The 20,844-nt window shown below is 39.8% G+C and overlaps 1 protein-coding gene across 6 annotated transcripts in view; it reads left to right on the forward strand.

Annotated features, from left to right (window-relative positions):
• Positions 1–20,844, forward strand: part of PTPRK (protein tyrosine phosphatase receptor type K) — a 326,009-nt gene that overhangs the window by 71,734 nt on the left and 233,431 nt on the right. For all 6 annotated transcript variants that reach the window (XM_028723365.2, XM_077926014.1, XM_028723373.2 and 3 more), the window contains exon 2: positions 9,441–9,563. In XM_028723365.2, coding sequence (XP_028579198.2) covers positions 9,441–9,563 — 123 coding nt within the window. The remainder of the gene's footprint in view (positions 1–9,440; positions 9,564–20,844) is intronic.

A 20,844-nucleotide genomic window follows, 5' to 3' on the forward strand; every position in this document is an offset into this window, starting at 1 on the left:
TACTGGGAACAGTAATTCAACAAAATGGGATTCAGTGCCATTATAAAGATATTCTATTATCTCTTCTCCTTGGATCCCAGAGAGTCAGTGGAATTCCTGAGTTGGAATCACTAGTAGTCACAACAATGAGCACCAATAAACTAATGCTCAATCTGATAAGGCTCAATTTGATAGTAGTAAGTAGATCTCTAGACTGAGAAGAAGGTAGATAGCCTACTCTGGATGGGGTTGCACTTTTTTTGAAGGAGCAGCGTCACAGAGCAGAAATACATTCATCATTTGGTTTTACGGATGCCTGCCATAAGCAGGAGCTTTGCCTGCTGCACCAACTATGCGCTGAAAAAGTCCCCCTGTTCAGTGGCTTTGTATTAAAGATTGCTGGTATTTAAAAAGGGGGCGAATGCATGTGTGCATAAGTGTATGGGACACATTGGATCACAGCAAGTATATTTTCAGGAAAAAGAATGGTTTGATCATTTTTGAATAAGCAAAGTGAACTATTTCTCAAAGGCAGTGTAACTTGAGCGATCATCACAGCTATCTGCCAATCACCCATTCCCACCACCCTTCTGAGTAATACCCCTCCCCACCTTCTCACTATATAGAAGGATCTGGCAACTTCTGTTTCACTGTATCTGAAGAAGTGTGCATGCACACGAAAGCTCATACCAAGAACTAACTTAGTTGGTCTTTAAGGTGCTACTGGAAGGAATTTTTTTTTTGTTTTGAGCGATCATGACTGACCTCCCCAATCTGAAATGCAACATGATTTGCTGCTACAATTTTTAATATTAATTTGAAATAACTTACGACTGAAACTAGCTTTTGATGAGAAAAGGAGGCTAAATATTGGCCCCAGAGCAATCACTTTCCTGTAAAACAGTCATATTCTCTTCTGAGCGTTTCGAAATAGAAACAAATAGGCATTGATTAAATAGGATTTGTAAGTTGTGTGGTAAAACTAAGACCATCTTGCCTATTTGTGTTATGCAGAATATTGCTCCCTTTCATCCTCAGTCCAGTATTCATGAGGATGTGAGTCTCAAATGACAGGTAAGCTGCAGAAGATTCAAGTTCATTTCTGTTCTGTCACTGCTAATTAGGTTGCAGCAGAGTTTTTCTACAGTAAGATGTTTTGCCAAACCTGTCTAAAGCACTTTCTGCAACCCTTTGACACCACACTGGTATCTCCCGAGATCACTGAAGGTGTTACTGAATGTGAAATTGGCTTAGAAGCGATTATCATTATTTACTCCATAGAATATCTGATGTCATTTTTGCATTCAGTCAACTAGAGAATTACTTGGAAGGGGAAAGATTCAGGTTGCACTTGATGCATTAATCCAGACGCTTGGTAATAGACAATGCTAGCTTTATGTTTGCTGCAGTTTCCGGCCACCTGGCATGTTGCTTTCCCCTGTCGCTTGGGAATGTTCCATGCATTGTGAAAATAGTGGGTGCATGTGTATCCCACATGTACCCTCATTGTTTGCAAAATATTGCAAGACTTTTGAAGGCTCATTTTGGGGTGGCTGAGCAATTCCATTATAACCGTTATTTGAGTATTGTTCTGTATACAACCCGAGCCCTTGCAATTTGTCCTTCAATGTCTAATAGTATTCTCATTAAAAATGATAATAAGGCTCATTTGGCACCTGTCTCTGAAAATTGTATCTGACAAATGTAAACAACCACTGCTTTGTGCCACCCTTTCCTTTTTCTTTCCTATACAGTGGTACCTTGGTTCTTGAACTTAATCCATTCCGGGAATCTGTTCGACTCCTGAAACTGTACAAAAACCAAGGCACAGCTTCCGATTGGCTGCAGGAGCTTCCTGCACTCAAGTGGAAACCGCGTCGGACATTTGGCTTCCAAAAACGTTCGCAAACTGGAACACTTACTTCCAGGTTTGCGGCATTCAGGAGCCAATTTGTTTGACAACTAAACCAAGGTACCGTTGTACCTGCAAACTATGTAGCACTCATGTACAACCTATCCAGATCCCCTTCCGGTTAACCTGTCCTCTGCATGGAGTGGCTACTGGTGCAGTCTGCACAAAGGATTATGCAATTTTAATGTGCAGAATTTGCACTGGATTGTACTTGCTTTCTCAGGTGTTCCTTTCAGCACTACTTCTTTGTAGTAAAGAACAAAATGGAATTTCCCATTTGGGTGATTACCTCTATTTCCATGTTGCCTCCATCACTACTGTACGTATTGCTGTTCAGTGGCAACTCTCAGTTCCAGATCTCTCTATATTCTTCCTGGGTTTGTTTTATCAGGTAGAGTGTGGGATGAGCCATTCCCATCCTGTATACATTACCCTTTTTCCTTCTTCCCACCCACAAGTTTTGTGCTATAATGAGTGGGGCCATGTCCCACTCTTGAGCTCCCTTGATCTCTGTGTGTTCAGTTTATAGGTTTTTCCATGAGACTAGGAACTCTTGTGGAGCCTCTGACCTCTGACTTGCACTGAATGTGCAGAGGAGATGACAGCGCTACTTGATCCTTTGCAAACTGATACGCTGGCAGGAAGCTCTTCCATCATGAGAGAAGATTTTGCCCTTAGATGGTAGAGCAGATGGGGAAATGCAGCATCTCATGCTTTTGGAAGCTCAAGCTAGCTAGAAAGGAAGTAGTGAATCAGATTTCAAGGAGTCCAAAGAGAGGTGTAATTTTCTGTAGCGTTCTGTTTGCTGTTGTTTCAGATGATTGTATAGGTCTCTGGTTTTTTCCTGAATTTGGCTGGCATGTATTCCTACTTGTTGAATCAGATTCTTTCCTATTTCCAGGCTACATGACAATGATGATGATGATGATGATGATGAAGTACCTGAAGTACAGTGATCTGAGAGGTTGAAAGCTAATTGATATATTGTGAGATAGCATGATGTGAACAATATGCAGCCTTTTAATATTTCCAGTTGCTTTCTGTCAATTGCTCCCCTCAGATTAGTCTCGATTAGTACACTTCAGAATGAGTTTAATTTGCATCACTTTTAGTAACATTCAGTGTTTCCTAAATATCAGGGTTATTTTTAACCTCAGCTATGGATGAAGAAATGACTTTGGCTTGAAAGGAAATATGCACCAGATATACCATGTCATATCTAATTTGTAGTGTTAATTCCTGATTAGCTGGCATTCTGCCTGGATTTTGAAATGAGTCTTGGCAGTTTCTTATTTATTTGGTATGTCATTAAGGGATGATAATGCTCTTTGGAAATATTAGTGAAGTATTCAGATGAGAGGTGAGTTGATTTGTTTTTACATTGCTTTTTATATTAGTGGTTTTAAACACCATCCCATGTTTGAAAGAATGGGTGCATGTGCTAGCCTTGCCCCGCCATTGTGCAGAATGGCCACACCCACCCACCAGGCGTGCCCCCTTGCCCCTGCAATTGAGGGACCGTGTGACGTCAGCATGTCAAGTGCACACACCCCGTGGCGTGATGACGTAACTCACGCATGCCACAGAGCATGCTGACATGTTGTGCTGATGCCCTGTGGTGTGTGTGTGACGTGTGTGTGAGAGAGGGGCTGTCCCTTCATTGAGATTTGGGGGTTGGAGCTCAGCCCCCATGGCCCCACACAGATGGCACCCCTGCCACCTACTGTGTGTTCATTTGCTGTATTGAAGGAGCTATAGTTGCTCACATGGAGGAGCATTATGTGCATAGAGACTCTTCACATGGCAGCCAAATGTACAGACAAAGGGGGGGCACTGTTTACAGTAGTAAAATGAACATTATGATGGAGCTTTGCCCATGTTGATGAATAAAAACTGTGTGCTTTAACCACAGGGAAGAGTGGTTTCTTATTATCCTCTTAACCTACCACCCTTGGGAATATATGTGCACGAGTGACATTTAAAACATATAATAGACTATGCTGATTCATTGTTCTTAATTATACTTTCATATACTTAATGTTTCTATAATTTGTATTGAAATTTATTTCGAGGGGGAACTAGACTTTGCTGACTGTGTAGTATGAGATACATGCTACATATTCTTAATTTTGCAATAAACTATCATGCCATTATGTTTTCTGAACATAATGCAGCCACAACAGAACAGTATAGCTACCGCAAAAGTGGTGAGTCCCACACAACAGAGTAAAAGGCTGCATCTTCAGCATACAGTGGAAGCTGTACAATGAAGATGTTAAACATACCCCCATGGGCAGGGGATTCCACAGTTTAGGGGCTGCCACCGAGAAAGCCTAGCCACCATCCCCTACATTTTTGAGGGTGGAAGAAGTAAGACGTGACCCCAGTGCGCTCGTGTGATCTACAAATACTTCTATTTCATCCTCAATGGCTTTTGACAGCACCAAAGAGCCTTTGGCCTCTTGAATATATTCTGTTTTGAAGTCAAGGAGTTAAGTTTTATGTGGCAAATTTGAATGTTCTTGTGAAGTAATTGTATTCATCCATAAACTACCTTTCACTCAAGGCAGCATACAATAAAAACAGGGTGTGTGTTTTTTAAAAAAGTAGACACATGTTTTTAAAAACAGCACAGTACAATACAATGCAAAATAGACACCCATTGGCAGAGACCTTTTACCCAGTTGTGGTACATCAGTTGTGGCCATGACACAAAACATAGGGAACTGCCTTATACCAGGCCAGACTGTTTCATTCATCTAGCCTTGTATTGTCTGATTATGATTAGCAGCCATTCTCACAAGCCTTTCCCATCACCTGCTTCTTGAGACCCTTTTAACTAGCGATCCTAGAAGGACTGAACCTGGGACTTCTTGCATGCAAAGCATATGCTCTACCAGGAGCCATTGTCCCTTCCCTGAAGCTGTGATAAAAGTCAGCAGAATGGGCACGAGCCTGGAAATGCCAAGTGTCCGTCTCAATCTGTATCAATACATTTACAAGATGGGTCAAAACACCCAAATACAAATTTACTCTGAGTTTAGTTTGTAACCAATTGAATTAAGAACCAAATTAAAAACCCAGTGTGCATTCCATTGCTGTGCACAGTGGAAATTTACCGTTACTGGCTTGGCTGGTTTTTTTGCAAGCAGTAAATGGCAAACTCTGAAGTTGCTTGTGCACTGTCGCCACTAGTTAGCACTAATCAGGACTTAGATTCCAAAAATTAATAGGGGCTTTGAAGGACAGCAATTAGGAACATTAATCTTCCAAACGAGTCCATGTGAGATCCATTGGTACTTTTACATTTATATACTTGAGGGCACTTAAGCCATTAAAAAGGGTAATGGCTGCCCTTAAGGCATGTGTGTTAAAGCAGTGTGTCAATTTGGTATTGTGACAGCAGACAATGATAACATTGCTTAAAGGAATACCACTCTTCATTTTATCAGTTTAACTTTCTATATAGCAATGGAAGGTTTTGCTGCAGAATGGTTCTAGCACTATTATAATCTTAAAGTAGGCAAGATTTGAACATTAAGTTTTGTCATGACAGATGCTGATTAAAAAGGTCCCTCGGTGAGAATAGTGTTGTAACTTTTCAGAGGCTTTAATGTTGTTTCCTGGTACGTTTTCTCGCCTCCCCCCTTTCCATTCTGTAATCTGCCATCCTTGACAGTTGCTCTGACATAGCAATCAGCTGAGTAGAAAACAGTGCTCTTTGTTTTTGTTTGACAATCTAAAGTGATACATAAATGCCTAATATATAAAAGACTTCACTCGGGTGGAAATAGAACTAATTTTAGATGCTTTAGAAAATCAGTCCAGTGTTGTCAGAGATATTAAAGTTCTGCTTGCTACCAAACAACATCCAGTTGTTTTGAATTTCTCCATTATTTCCTAAGGAGTGAATTCTCTCCCCCCCCCCCGTTGCCCCCCCCAAAGTTGATTGATTTTGACGATAAATGCATGTCAGTATCTGCCACTTCTTCTGTTAAATATGGAGTGACATCTTAGCTGATTGAGCTAGTAGGAGTGTTTCAGATTGTAACTCATTTCCAAGTTCCCATCCACCCTCAACTTGAACCTATTCAGGTTTTGCTTCAGGTGAGCATGTTCAGAAGCACCAAGGTTGTGGCAATACTTCATCCTTAAGGAAGAGCTTTTAACCTAGTGTGCGTATGAACTTAGGCTTTGGTCCAACACACTTTTATGAACTTGTAGCAAGTGTGTGGTTTAATATAAGACCTGAACAAAGGTTATGCCATAACAATCAATCATGTAATGTTGTATGAAGACAAAGGGCAGTATTCAACTAAAGCCACCTCATCAGCACCCCGCTCTCCTCACCCTGTGAAGCCAGCACCCTACCCAGATCTGCTCCAGGGGGTTGTGGGAACTCCTAGAACTCGGGGGGGGGGGCTCAATTAGTTTCTTGTAGAAGTTCCATAATGTAGGGTTGGCATACAAATAGCTCAAAAATGGCAAAACTAAAACAACAACAACAACTTTGCGCCCCCCCCCCAAAAAAACAGCTCAACAATTTTTCTGTCCAGATTTTCACATGGCAACTGTACATAATGCTAATGAATAAATCTACATATGAAGGGTAGGCAAGCCTCTTATTGAACCTAATATAAACAAAACTGCATGATACAATTCTGTATTTTTTCCTTAAAAAAATTATAGATTGTCCCCCAGCAATGCTTCCAGCGTGGTGTTATGCTAGCAGTGCATGCATTTATAAGGTTTTTGAACTTTTGTGGTATTAATAGACCTTTTGATCAGTGTTATCATTTTGTGCAGACAGTGGTGGCATTCCTTTTGTATCCTTTATTAATATAGTGCACAGTAATGGAAAATGTGCATGGTTTAAACCTTAAAGAGTGTATGCCTATAAACCTGGATATATAAAACAGCTGAGATTACTCATAGTTGAACTCTCAGTTGGTGCCGATGTAATGTGGTGTAACATTATGGTTTCCTACTGGGATAGCTTTTAGCTGCATTTTAGCACTTTTGTATCAGTATTGCTACATAAGAAGGTTGGCAGTTTGTAGCCTCTAAAATAGGAGCCAGTTAATACATGGTGTTGTGAAATGCATGGCTTCTCACCTGTTAAAAGTTCTTTTAAGGGCACGCAGACACATGTTTTGGGATGAAAATGGGAAATGCCCCAAATAACAGTGGCCTTGTCAGGATATAGTGACAAACTTGAACCTGTCAAACTGATCATTGTAATAAAGGTACTGAAAATCAGGAGTAGGATCACTGGAAGCTGCCTTGTTTTGAGTCAGACCAATGGTCCCATCTAGCTCATATTGTTTATGTGGGAATTAGGCGGTAGTTTCCATTTGCGGACTATGCAAAAGACAGCCCTGGGTTGTTTGATGATTTTGTTCTCTTTTCCCTTCTATAAAAACCATGCAAGACACTTTCAACTTTTTAAAATGTTACCAAAACAAAAACAATCCAGAGCTCTGCAGACAACATTTTGGACAGCTTCACCTCTTGCAAAGCCAATAGACCTAGAGCAGGCATGTCCAATTCCCAAGAGACTGTGATCTACTCCCAGTATAAAAAAACTGGCAGTGATCTACCCATTGTCATTGGAGGGAGAAGGAGCGTGGGTGGGGTGGGTGGATTGCCCAGAGTTGTTGAGCTCTTTTGGGGGAGGACTGCGCAGAATTTTCTTAGTTTTTTCCTGGTAACTTTTTGTACACGATAAGGATCCTGCGATCTACCAGGATCAGCCATAGATCTACAGGTAGATCACGATCTACTGGTTGGACATCCCTGACCTAGAGAAACCTAGAGATATACAGGAAGAAAAGTATAAAGCACAGAAACAAAGAGATATTGTTCAAGCCTTTGTGGGGAGTCTGATTCAACTGTGGCCTCAATGTCACTGTCATTGTGCTTTTTCTCAGAAAGGGAGGGAACCTCCAAAATCACCCAATTTGCCTCGTTATTTGGCTCCCGCATGGGGCTGATACACATTCCTTACACTATTTTAGACTGTTTATCCATCAGACTCAGTATTGTCTCAAGCTGGCTATGACTTTCCAAGGAATCAAACAAAGGTCCTTCCCATCACCTGTTGCCTGATCATTTTTAATTTAAGATGCTACAGATCTAAGTAGGCACCTTTTACATGCAAAGCATGTTCTCTTTTATTGAGCTGCAGCCTCTCCCTGTTTTTAATCTTCCTCCTTCTGAGGGAGGGAATATCTGTTGCCTTTCCTTAAGACTAAAATGAAGGTTTATTAACTTTGACTTTTTAAAAAGGTCTTTGTGCTCATCTTTGCTTATTTTTCATAAAAAAACACAACTTCTTATTCCACACACTTTTCTTTGTAATGTCTCCATTCTGTAATTAAGATTGCCTACTTCTCACTTGATATCAAATACAACATAGCAAGTTTTGCTTGCAGAAGAGGCAGGGCGCCACCTGTTCTTTCATATAACTTCCCTCCTTGCAGTATACATGTTTCTGGAGCAAGAACTATACAGTACTGTATTTGAGGAATGGGGAATGTTTGCCCATCATATTGGTGTGAGGTTGATGTTGCAGTCCAGCAACATATGGCTACCATCTCTGCTTCTCCATCCCTGCTGTAGTTCTTCTGGCAGAACTTTAATTCGCCCTTCCATGCGTTCTGGGTTCTTCAGCTTTTCTTGAAGCAAAACATCTGAAACTACACTGAATTGCAAAAATAAAAACATTCGTCCCCTTCAAAGCCAGTTCTTTCCCCTCTTCCCACAATGGGCTGAATTTTGAATTTCCTTGGCATTCATTTTACCTTAACAGGACCAACCGTATAAAGACGCAGTCCTCAGATCTAGGGCCTTGTTGACTGGTGTTTAGGTTTGTATCGTATCTCTCTATCTTCCTCCCTTTTGTTGATAGATCAATACTAGTAAGTCAATAACATTAAATTAAAACTCTGGCAATGCAAGTTTTAGTGCATTTTGTTCTCTTTCACTGTGGATTTTGCTAAATGTCAAGTTTAATTCAGTGTTTGTAGTACCTTACTTTGCAGTCTCTCCTCAGTTCTTACTCAATTTGTCCCATCCATCTTTCACCGTTTCACATGCTCCTTTAAATAAATATTTATTTCCTTACATTTATATCCCACTTTCCTTCCATCGTGAAGTTCAGTACAGTATATATGTGGTTCCCAGGCAGTCATTCATTCATGCATTGACCACAACTAGATCTGCTTTACTTTAGCAAGGTGGTGGCCTCATGCGCCTTCAGACCATACCCTTTGAGCACTGTACTAAACCACATGGAGTTGAGTTGCTTGGCTTGTGATTTCTGACCCATTGAGGGGATTTCTTTGAACCTGAAAATTGTAAGCAAATTATGATGAGGGGCAATGTTATTCAAATTTTCTTTTAAAAACAGTACTCCTGGTATGGAAACTCGGGAACTTTTTTCATTGACTTTTTCCCTTTAGAAAACACTTTGGATAAGATTATATGCATGTACTCTTAAATCTGATATTTAAGACATAACATATTTTCCCCCTTTCCTTTCTTTTAGGGGGTTGCACCTTTAATGATGGTCCAGGGCCCTGTGATTACCATCAAGACCCATATGATGACTTCGACTGGGTTCATGTTAGTGCTCAAGAGCCTCACTACTTGCCACCTGAGATGCCTCCAGGTAAGAGTTGCTACAGTGATGGTGAAAGCTAAATACATTGATTCTGTGGAATATGGCTAGGATTATAGCACCCAGTAGTGCCCATCACACAGAAAGGTCTTTGATCCAGTCAACATTCCTTAAGTGGGACATGGGAGGTTGGTGGCGGGGGGTTGCTGCTGTTTTGCTGATCTCATTCAGCCTCCACACCACTTTCTACACTGTTCTGAAGGTCGAATTGACAAGATGTCAATTCTTGTTCTGCAAGAGAGAGAGAGAGAGAGAGAGATATGTTATTTTGTTTGCTGGGTCAAAGAGCCTTCTGTCAGTGAGAAGGAGTCCACTGGAGTGTGGAACCAGAGTGTTCTTTTCTAAGAGCTGTTATCCTTTGAGCAGGTTGGGGGAATGGATGAGGTTGTGGTAAGATTCAGCTGTGTAAAAGAAACACTAATAAAATTGACTGTGAAGGCTTTCAGGTATGTCTTAACTATAAACTTACCTTGCTTTAGATAATAATAAAACTGAGTGCAACTCGTAATAAGATAACAGTAGCCTACTTCACAGGGAAGTTGGATAGATAGCTAAATTCCAAAACAGAATGACTCACACATGCCAACATAAGAGTTCCATGTGCCCTCCCTATCTCTCAAATTTAATTTTGATGTTCAGGTGTGTAAGTGTTAATGCATATGTAATCGAAATAGCACTACTTATGCAAAAGAGGGGAGTATCAACAAGCCTGGCAGAACATCATAGCATGCAGAAGTACAAATTTTTTTTTGAACAAAATAGAATGGGAGAAGCGCAGTGAAGATGAGCACGCTCAGTTATCATGGAAAGCTGATGGTTGGGGTGATGAAATGAAAGATAGTGGTGGAAATGGAATGGAGTTCCTTAAATTCTGAACAGAAGCCCTCCATTTGGTGGCCAGTCACAGTTGTAGCATATTACAAATCTGTCATGCCTTCTTAGTGAAAATGATGTTGACATTATTTTATTTTATTTTTGGTCAAGGGACTTTACTTTTGGAATCTAGAGAAGCATTTACATGGCCACTGATTTAGCCAGAGTAAAATATGGAAGAGTTGGTATATGTGTTTAGAATTACTTGATGCTTCCCCACAAATAGATACAAATTGAAGTGTATTTTGTAAAGGAAAACACAATTATTGAAAATATTTAAACATTTTAACAGTGACACAATCTTTAAATTTAGTAAGTGACAAATACAGAGAGCATAGTAATTATTTAGATCCCTGGTTGTATCCAATTAATTTTGTTTACTGCAAAGATTCCCCCCTCCCTGCCCTTTCCAATTCAAATTAATTTTGGTTGATGATATGTATTTTCTGAATTATAGTTATAAATCAAGTAACATGGAACAAATTAAAAATCTAATATATCATGTTTAAAAATAGCTGTGCTGTATCTGTACAGTAAAGATCATTCAAAGTATCTACATATGCCATCAAATTTTATTTTCAATGTGGAATATTAACATTTTCATCTAAGCAATTTGTAATGCCGAAAGGTCTCTAGACCTAATGAAAAAGTTTGAATAAATGTGTGTGTTCTTGTGCATTGGTAAATCTGCTCTTTAGTGTGTTCCTCATAAACAAAAAGTTTGCTTAAATAGGTTTAGCTGATGGTTTCCTCATTTTTTTAAAAAAAGAAAAGACCAGGTTAACTATCGCCTGATGAAAAATTCTACCTGATATATTTATACTGCATCGTGTTGGATAACAGCAAAATAATAACAATAACAACAGTAATAATAATACTAGCATATAATCTTCTGGCTGTTCATCAGCTTAAAATATCAGAAAAAATTATGATTTATGGAAATATTTCCATTGTTAATTACTACTGTGGACAAGATAATGAATAACTGAAGAGGTGCAGCCTAGCTGACCTTGTCTGTTCACCTTTGATGAACAGCTTAATCGGTGCTTTCTAGACAAAATGATATGCTGAGTAAAATGAATGCTTCTGAAATTCAACTGCATTTTTCAATTAATAGTTTATTGAATAATTAATCATACGAAAGGAAGAAATAAGGTTGAGGCTCCTTTGTTTGTGCCTCCGAACCATTTGTGTCACTTGCAAGGAGGAAGAATGAGAACTTTACACTGTAAAATTAGATCAACTGGTTTGCAAGCCCCTTTTCTCACCGCCCGTTTCCTATAATTAATTATCCTTAAAAGTGGGTGCGCTTTCATGTTTGTAATTAGCGATTAGGCTTCTATCATTAACTGGCTGCAATTGATAAATGGCCGGATGCTACAGTGCACCTTCCTTGTTAAACAAGGCAACACGTTATAAATGCAGAAACACAACCCCATAATAGACACACATGCTCCAGTGTTTACTGAAGGAAAAAATGTATCCTTTGTTATATATATTATGTAGAAAATATACCTCTTCCAGATGCATCCCCTCCCCTAAACTATGCATTGCCTTCTCCCACCCACCAATCAGTGAGCTATGGCAAGCCTGCAAAATCAAAATCTTAAAGCAGGCTCAGTTTTGCTATCCAGTTAGAATATTGAGAAGTTAAGTCCCCTTATTAGGTATCAAAAAGTAGGTACTAAGAACCAATGCGCTTGTCCGTGCTGGATTAAACCCCGTGGAGGCCCCATGACAGTCGAAATCTCGGGAGCTCCCTCACGCACTTGCTCAAGTGGGATAGCATTGAGCTAAGAAAGCTTGGTTGTAATTTTCATTCAAGATCAAATCAATATTATTTTGATCTGTTTTTGCGGGGCCTGTAAAAGGCATGAGGCCCATAGACCGGTGCCTACTCTGCTTATTTGGTAATGCAGCACTGTGCTTTGTGAGATCAAAGTCACTCAACATAGGTAGGCATGGTGGCACTTGTTACAAACTGTATGTTCAAAGATTGGCCAGTGTTAGGTGCAAAGCAATGCATAAATATTATTATATTACTACGATAGTATAAAACAGGCAATAAGGCCACCACAATCACTATTTGAAATGATGATTTACTTTAGATGTCTCAGTAGTAGCTTTGATCACAGTCAACTTGTGTTAGAGAGAAGACTCGTAGTTAAGTGAAAAGGTGAACACAGTGTGGAATTATTGGAAGGCAGAATATCTGGGAGTAAGTTGGAAACAGTTATTGTTCTGAGTGACATTGGCCAAGTTCCCATCTCACTAAGCTGGGGGCTATAGTTTTTTCCTCCCACTCCTGCTGGGAAGGAGCAAAGTGAGAGCCACCAGTGCATATGTAGTAATCCATTAACTATGGCTTACCATAATGAGTGAATGCAGCCCATCACTTCAAGATTTCAAGCTCTTCTAAATTCTATGGGTTCAACATAGTTTATAATTTCTTATAGATTGAATTAATTGGTTTAATGGCTTAAACCAGTTGTGGGGTGATGTCCCCATTGTGGAAATTCACTCATGCTACAGCTGTTCCGTTAGCAGGACCCCTGTTCTTAGCGTAGCACAACAGGCGAATCCAATGGACATCTTACACTTGCAAAAATGTCACACAGCGTCTTGGTAGTGTGAGTTCCATTTCATACAGCACTAAGCCAAATCATGGCTTAGAACAAAATGAGCAGATGTGAGAGTTCCTGGCCTGAAACATGGCTGCTGCGCTTCTTTCTCAGTCCTGTTACTACTACACGTGGCTAAGCCATTAACATAGGATTTAGAGGTCAACCGTGAAAGATTTTAAGCTAGCTGTCTGGAATGTTTCAGCTAGGTTATTTTTAAAGCATGTCCTAACTGGGAGACAATTTGCAATTTTATCTACAGTAATCACTTCTGATGGGAAAGATCCAGCCCCCCTTGAATTTATTATCTAGCTTTAACCATTATATTTTATTGATTTCAGCTGCACATTTAAATTATGCTAAAAAGAAAATTTTCTCTCTATTATGGGAAGGTCATGTATGAAGTACATAATGCTTCATTGAAAGGTGTAAAAGGAATGTTTGAAGATATTACATGACATTGAATCGAAAACTTACTGCTAAGCTATATTATCCCCCTAAGAATTTCGGATCTGGTTTTTTTCTTTTTTATCAATAGTCACATCAGGCTGTCAAACGTATTTCATTCATAAGTCTATTATAGGGCACAAAGACTGAAAATGTCATCCTTTTCAGTTGAGCCTGTACTTTTGCCCTTTCTATCGGAGCTGCAACACATGTGATAAAATCAATTAATTGGTGCATTTGAATTTGAATGCTTCACTTGGTGCTAGATGGAACTTGGGATTTGAATTCCAGTGCTCAACATCTGAACTTTAGGTACCTCTGATACTGCTTAAGTAGTTTGAAATAATAGTGTTGATGGTGTTCAGTGCCACTTGGATTTGTATCTTTATATATTACTTTCATATGGGAAAATCCTTCAGTGTCCGGCTAGCTTGTTAATTTTGAACTTTTAATATTTAGAATATTATTTATCAGCAAATCAGTGATAGTGCTTAAAATGTCTTCCATAGATTTTTTTTAATTGGCTGTAAAATAAAACTTGCAATAACAAAAGGTTTTTGGGGAGGGCGGTTGTTACCAGATCATTTTTAACCACAGAGCTGACAAGCACATTTGTTAATGTGATTAGTACTATCCTCTCTTAGTTAACAGTTTCCCTTTTTCATTTTCATTTCTCTTCTTTAGTCTCAATTTTTGTGTTAGGCCATGTTATGTATAGTCCCTTTATGGCAAGGATGGGGAAGCTGTGGCCCTCCAAATATTGTTCAAACACAACCCCTGATCACCCCCCAGCATTGGCCATGCTGTTTGGGGCTGATGGGAGTTGGAGTCCCGCAGCATCTGGAGGGCTAGAGGAGACAACCCAGCTTACTTGTGAAGCCTTCTGATACCTTGTTTGCTTCAGTTCCCCCCTCCTCTCATTCTCTTCTCCTTTTAATTCACACATCTGTTTTCAGTATCTTATTTTTCTGCCTAGCGGGTGGCTGACATGGAAGAAAGGAGCTGGAATTCCTGCTGCAGGGTGTATAAGATAAGGGTGAGAGTGATGATGCAAGAATCAGATTTTTCTGCCTTGTTGTCCTTTACAAGACACTTAAAGTTGCTGGAGGGTATCCATGTCCTGTTCTACAGCAGTTGCTCAGCTTCTTTCATGCTCAAGTGTTATCTCTTAAGTTTGCTCTTTTTTTTGCCTGGACATGACTAATTGAAAGTATACATAATAGAAACTTTGAAATGCACATTTCATTATTAAAAAATTCTGACCCTTCTGCCCATACAGGTAGCAAGTGGTACATTTAGATTCCACACAAAATCAGAACCATACTGACAGCCAAAATTTCTTAAGGGTAAGAGCTTTATTTAAAACGAAGCACGTTGCATTGGGGACCTTCTGGCAGAAAGTGCCATGGGTGCAATAAATGAACCATGAGCCCATGAAATCTAGAAGGTTGCTTCGGTAGACATAGTTATATAATACTTCATAAATGTTAAGGGTGGCTTTTCCACACATAAAATGCAGCAAAATCTTTGGTACAGTGTATGGTAGAGTGATTGTCATTATAAAGCTCATATTAAAGTTTTGAAAGCTTCAGCCTTGTCTGTAGCTAAAGTAAACAGCTGTATTTTCATGGTCTTATGGTTAGGAAACCTGGAAGATGATTTATACTGAGTCAGAATATTGGGCCATCTAGCTCAGTATTCTCTACTTGGGTCTGGTCCTGCTAGCTAGGGATGATGGGAATTGTAGTCCAATAACACTTGAAGACTGAACTTTGATAGGAGATTTACACAGCCACTGCTGACTACCCAAAACTGATTGCCTTATTACTTCTTTTCTTGTCATTTGCCTCTTGCTCTGTCCCAGAAGAGGGGAAAACAGCAAACAATGAAGTAAATAGAAAGAACACCAGGTGCCACTGGCTAGGAAGTGATGGTGGTTGGACCCAGAGGCAAGAAGCAATATTGTTCAGTTGGCAGGAGAGAGGAGAGGGGCCCACTGGTGGTTTCCTGCCAAGCTTCCCCATGCCTTCAACCTGGAGCCCAGCACTGCTAGCAAGAAAACAAAAATAAATCCAAATCACAAAGTAGCATACAGTATGGAACAAGCTGCTTCCAGGGATGGTCAGCCACATAACTTTGCTCTTCCATGAGGGTAATTATATCTTCATGACTTCAGCATATGTCCCATGAATGGATTCTAGGGCTGAAAAGAATGGAATTCTAGAGCTTAACTGAAAGAATATGCAGTATTGATTGGAAGCTTGTCAATCTCTATGGTCCTTTAGCATCGGAAATGCCATCCACAACTGCTTTTTGATGAGATGCAAGTGTTGCTGTCACAATGTACCAGTGTCTGTTTAGCAATGCAGCAGGCTGGATCCTTTCCTTCCTTCCCCTCTATGCCAGATACCCAACTTTGACAGGCTGGGTGGGCTGCCCATCTGACAATCACAAGGCATCATTATGATGTAAGGTGACAGCTTCACAGGGTACCTCTTTGAGGGTGGGCAGTGTGCCTTGAAGAGACTTCTTGTAACCACCGATCAGCCTGATAGCAAACTTGCAACAGTTCATCTGAAGTTTCCAGTTGTTTCTTTGGAGCTCCATCCTTACCTGGTTCATGCCTGATGTCACATGTGATGCCTGTGAGGGGGAAGCGGGTGTGGTTTGGAGAAAACAGAATTGCAGGACAAATTGGGACACATGCTGGACCTAATTAGGCCTAGGGACCAGAGCTTCTCTGAATTTTATGGATTTAATGATTTTACGGGTAAATCAGAATTAAACAGGGATTTGGAAGTTTACTATATGGTTCTTGGCAAAGTGGCACGCTTTATTTTCAAACAGCCTTGTACACGAGTGAAGGAGTAGCAATTGGTGTCAGTTGGAAACCCAGACACCAGGTGTCAGTTTCTGAATGAAGGGCCTGGTGGGAATGTGTGGGGCTGGCCATGTGATGACAACATCCACTGGTCCATTCACATATTCAGACTGGAGAGTTGCTGCTAGTCAGTGTAAATACTGTTGGGATACTGCCAGGGAGACAAAGGCCACCATGCCTCCACGTTGTCTCAGGACGATCCATCAATCTCCCGTAGATACAGTATCAGTCAATTAGCTAGATGGACTGGTTTGGTATAAGGCAGCTTTTTGTGTTTCTGTGGGCCTCCAGATGAGCGATGGTCTCCAACTCTCATCATCCCTGACCATTGGCTATGCTGGCTGAGGCTGATGGGAGATAAAGGCCCATAGGTTCCCATAGTAGTGTTGGATTTTCAGGGAAATGTCTGGATATTTTGTTACAGTATATTTTCCAAAGCGGTTTACTTCAAAATGATATTGCTATAGTTGTATATTTATCTTTAAATCCAACAGTTATAATTACCACATCTGAAATGCCCCATTTCCAGCTGCAACAACAAAGGTTCAAGGTGTTACATTCTCTACTGAACTGTTGGAGGGAGAGTCTTTTAATGAAGGGCACATTTTTAGTGTAAAGGCCACTGCCCTCTCAGATAAAAGTACATTTTGAAGAATGTCAAGAGATTACAGGAGGCAGAAAGGACATGCTGAGATGCTGCCTTGCATCTGCTATTTTGAGAATGTAATTTTGTTGCATTTCAGCTGTAATTGAAGATAAAAGTTGCAAAAGCAAAGTTGTAACACATGTGGGAAAGCTCCCAATGTAAGAACATGCCTTCAGTTGGTGCCTTGCCTAATTAAATTAGGAATGGTTTTGTGCACTTTGTCTTAAATATTGAAACAACTACATAGGTTATGGTTTATGAGATTGTCTGCACTGTCTCATAAAAAAAATCCAATATAAGTTGACTACAGAAAAACATACAGGAAAACGGATTAAAAATTGATTTTGGCATTTAGATGTAAAATACCTTAATGTTTCCTACATGCCCTGTGATATGTCTTGAGCACAGTTGTATGAATAATTTTGACACGTCAGAGCAGGTAGTTCATCAGATGATGCTGGATTGCAATGCCCATCATGATGGGAGTTGGAGTTCAACAACATCGGGGGGGGGGGGGAGTCACAAGTTCCTCATCCCTGGGAAGGGAACATTTAGGAGGCAAAAGAAAATATCCTACTAACTTGACTCTAAAGGTTGTCATCTCTCTCAATGGTTGATATAAGCATGAGACTGCTTAAATCAAACATCTTTTCTGGAGTGTGGACTCCTTAACGGCTGCTTGAGGCTAGTTTCACATCCATGTTAACTTTAACCATAGTCAGCAGCCATCACTGCTGACCTGATAATTAACCATGAGCAAGTTTTGTGGGGGAAGAACTGCTCTGCTCTGGAAAGAAGTGTGCAGTTGTGCAATCAGACCTGAATGCTAAATCACAGTTAAGTTTTTGGTAATATAACATCTTTCATATATCTTTTGAAGAACCCTTAAGTGTTATGAACCCCTAGTTTGCATTTTTTCTTTCTTACAGTCAAACATTCTGCTCTCTCTTTTAATAAACTGGTGATGGATTATCTCACTGAGCACGTTTTTTCTGTGGTAGTTCATTTTAAAACTAATGGCCTTGTTAGGAGAAGAAAATGAGAGAGTCTATCAAAATAAATTTCCAGAGCTGACTAAGCACCTTCTCTCTCTTTTAAAACCTGTTTAGTACAGCTTGTTAATCAACATGGTGTTTGGTCATTAGCACTAAGTTGCACTTGTTAATACCTTCTCGAGTCCCAGTCTGCAGTATTCTGCGATAACTAGATTTCTGTCATTTTACTGAATTTAAATGAGCTTGAAAATAATAAAGTTAAAGAGGGTGACAAGAGGCCTTAATAGGTAATGGAAAATATGGCGAATTTCAGCCAGTTTTCTTGAATATGGGAACTAGAAGTGTTTGGAATACTTGGGATGAATAGATGCAATGATATCTTTTAAATGGCAAAGCTGTTTTCTGCAAAACATTTAGATTAGTTCTCTCCACTCTCTCTTTCCCCATTTACCTATAACCTCTTACAGCTTAAGAGTTACTGCTGGCTTAATATGCAGATACCTCCTCCTCCTCCTCCTCCTCCTCCTCCTCCTCCTCCTCCTCCTCCTCCTTCTTCTTCTTCTTCTTTTGCATGGGTGGTTCCATTTTTGGCTACATAAGGATCAGCGCTCAGAGAACTGAGGTCACTGTATGCGCATTAACATTGTGGAGCACTTAAAAAAACCCCAACCTTGAAGAATGGTAAATTTTCCTGCTCTAAAGATGAGGTATCTAAAACAGAAGGCCTGTGGCTCTCCAGATACAGTGGTACCTCGGGTTAAGAACTTAATTCGTTCTGGAGGTCCGTTCTTAACCTGAAACTGTTCTTAACCTGAGGTACCACTTTAGCTAATGGGGCCTCCTGCTGCTGCCGTGCAATTTCTGTTCTTATCCTGAAGCAAAGTTCTTAACCCAAGGTACTATTTCTGGGTTTGCGGAGTATCTAAGCTGAAGTGTCTGTAACCCGAGGTACCACTGTACTGTTGAACTGAAGCTCCTGTCTGCCCCAGCCAGCACACCCAATGGTCAAGGATGATGAGAATGGTAGGCTAGCATTATCTGGTAATCTCAGTAGCTGACTGGTTAGTTGTTTTCATTGCAAATGCAAAGTAAACTAGTGAGGAATTGTTCATATCATTTATCTTGTTGAGATAACCTTTGAATTCTTGACCTTTGTGTAATAATATTTAGTTTATGTAAATATGTGTGTTTGAAGATAATATCATGGCTGTGAAAGAGCACTACTTAAAGGTTCTAATCAGGACCTTCGTCATCTTTTTTTCATTATTGCACGGCCTAATAGGCATAACGTTATGACCTACAGGCCTTGAAATCTAATTTGAGACAATAAGTGTTGAGTAAATAAGTCAATGATGCTGAGGCAGAGGACATAATGAGGGCAACATCAAATTCTACTTCAAAAAATAATTACTCAGACAACATCATAGAAAAGAGATGGAGGAAATAGTAAAATCATTACACATTTTTCTCATGTAATGCTCCACAGAATCTGAGGGTCTGCCGACGTAAATATTGATTTTTGAATCTCTATCCCTTTTGGCTGTTCAGCATGTAATTTGTATTCCCTTATTATGTTTTGCTGCTGAGACAGCATTCATTGATGTTTTACAATGGTAAATATAGCAACAATACATTCTGGCTATATCATTGCACTGAACCTCTTTTTATTAAACTGCTAGGTTTCTAACACACAAGCAATTTTGGCTGTGAGTAACCAAGAAACCTATTGTTGCCTTTTTGAAGTTCCACCCGTGGCTAGCTGGATACACATACATGTACACAGGCATGCAACTAGGCTTTACTCAGAGTAGACCCATTAAAATTAATGGACCTAACTTAGTTGTTAATTGTAATTAGTTTACTCGATGCATAAAATGTAGTTGAATCCTACAAACATAAAGAGTCCAGGATGCTGTATGATACCAAACTGGCAATCGTTCAGCCCCTGTGGGTCATAAACAAGTGTATGAAAGTTGGACAGTAGAGGAATTGGTAGAGCTCATTGTAGGCATGTAAGCAATATTTATCCCTTATACATTTTAGGAGACAGGATAGGTTATGAAACTGTGTTCTCTGACCTTGCCTCAGGTTGTAATCCCATGTACACATACCTGAGAATTAGTGTGGTTTACTTGGTGAGATTTACTTTTGAGTAAAGGTGAATAGGATTGGACTGTTAACCATTGTTAAAGGTTATGTTGGCACTGTAGTTGATAAAAACCACATGGTGGTTGCTGATCAGGGTTTGTTCTTTGCTGCACAGGAGGCACTAGTTTCACATGGTAAAATGTTGCTTTCATAGGCTCTGTAAAGTGACTGCTTAATAACTCAACACATGAACAGAACGTGACTACGTATTTGAATCTGTGCGCTCAGCATAGAAAAATTTCTAATTCAGCAATTAGTTCTGGTGATTAGTTATGCATACCCATATCTATATAAATATAATGTCCTGGTTTTAATGAAATCTCTGTAGGTTAAAAGTTTTTATCTTAAAGCTGCTGCAGACCTAGAAACCTTTCCCGCCATTTCTAAGCTTGCTGTCTTGGAATGCAAAATAAATTCAGTGTACTGAAGAAAAACAAAACTGTTTTGCGTTTCTCTCTAAAACTTCCCTGTCCGTGATAAAAGATGTAATACAATCTAAGGAAGTACAGTGGCTAATTCACTTTAACTTATTACCTTTGGGTGCATCTGCAATGTACCAGTAACTTTTATACGTATAAGATTCATTCTGAAAACAGAGATGCCTCCCATAAGTGTTTTACTGGTCAGCCAATCCATCCCTATTCTAAAACTGTTACGCAAA

The sequence above is a fragment of the Podarcis muralis genome, chromosome 3 (genome assembly GCF_964188315.1).
Source record: "Podarcis muralis chromosome 3, rPodMur119.hap1.1, whole genome shotgun sequence".
Taxonomy (NCBI): Eukaryota; Metazoa; Chordata; class Lepidosauria; order Squamata; family Lacertidae; genus Podarcis; species Podarcis muralis.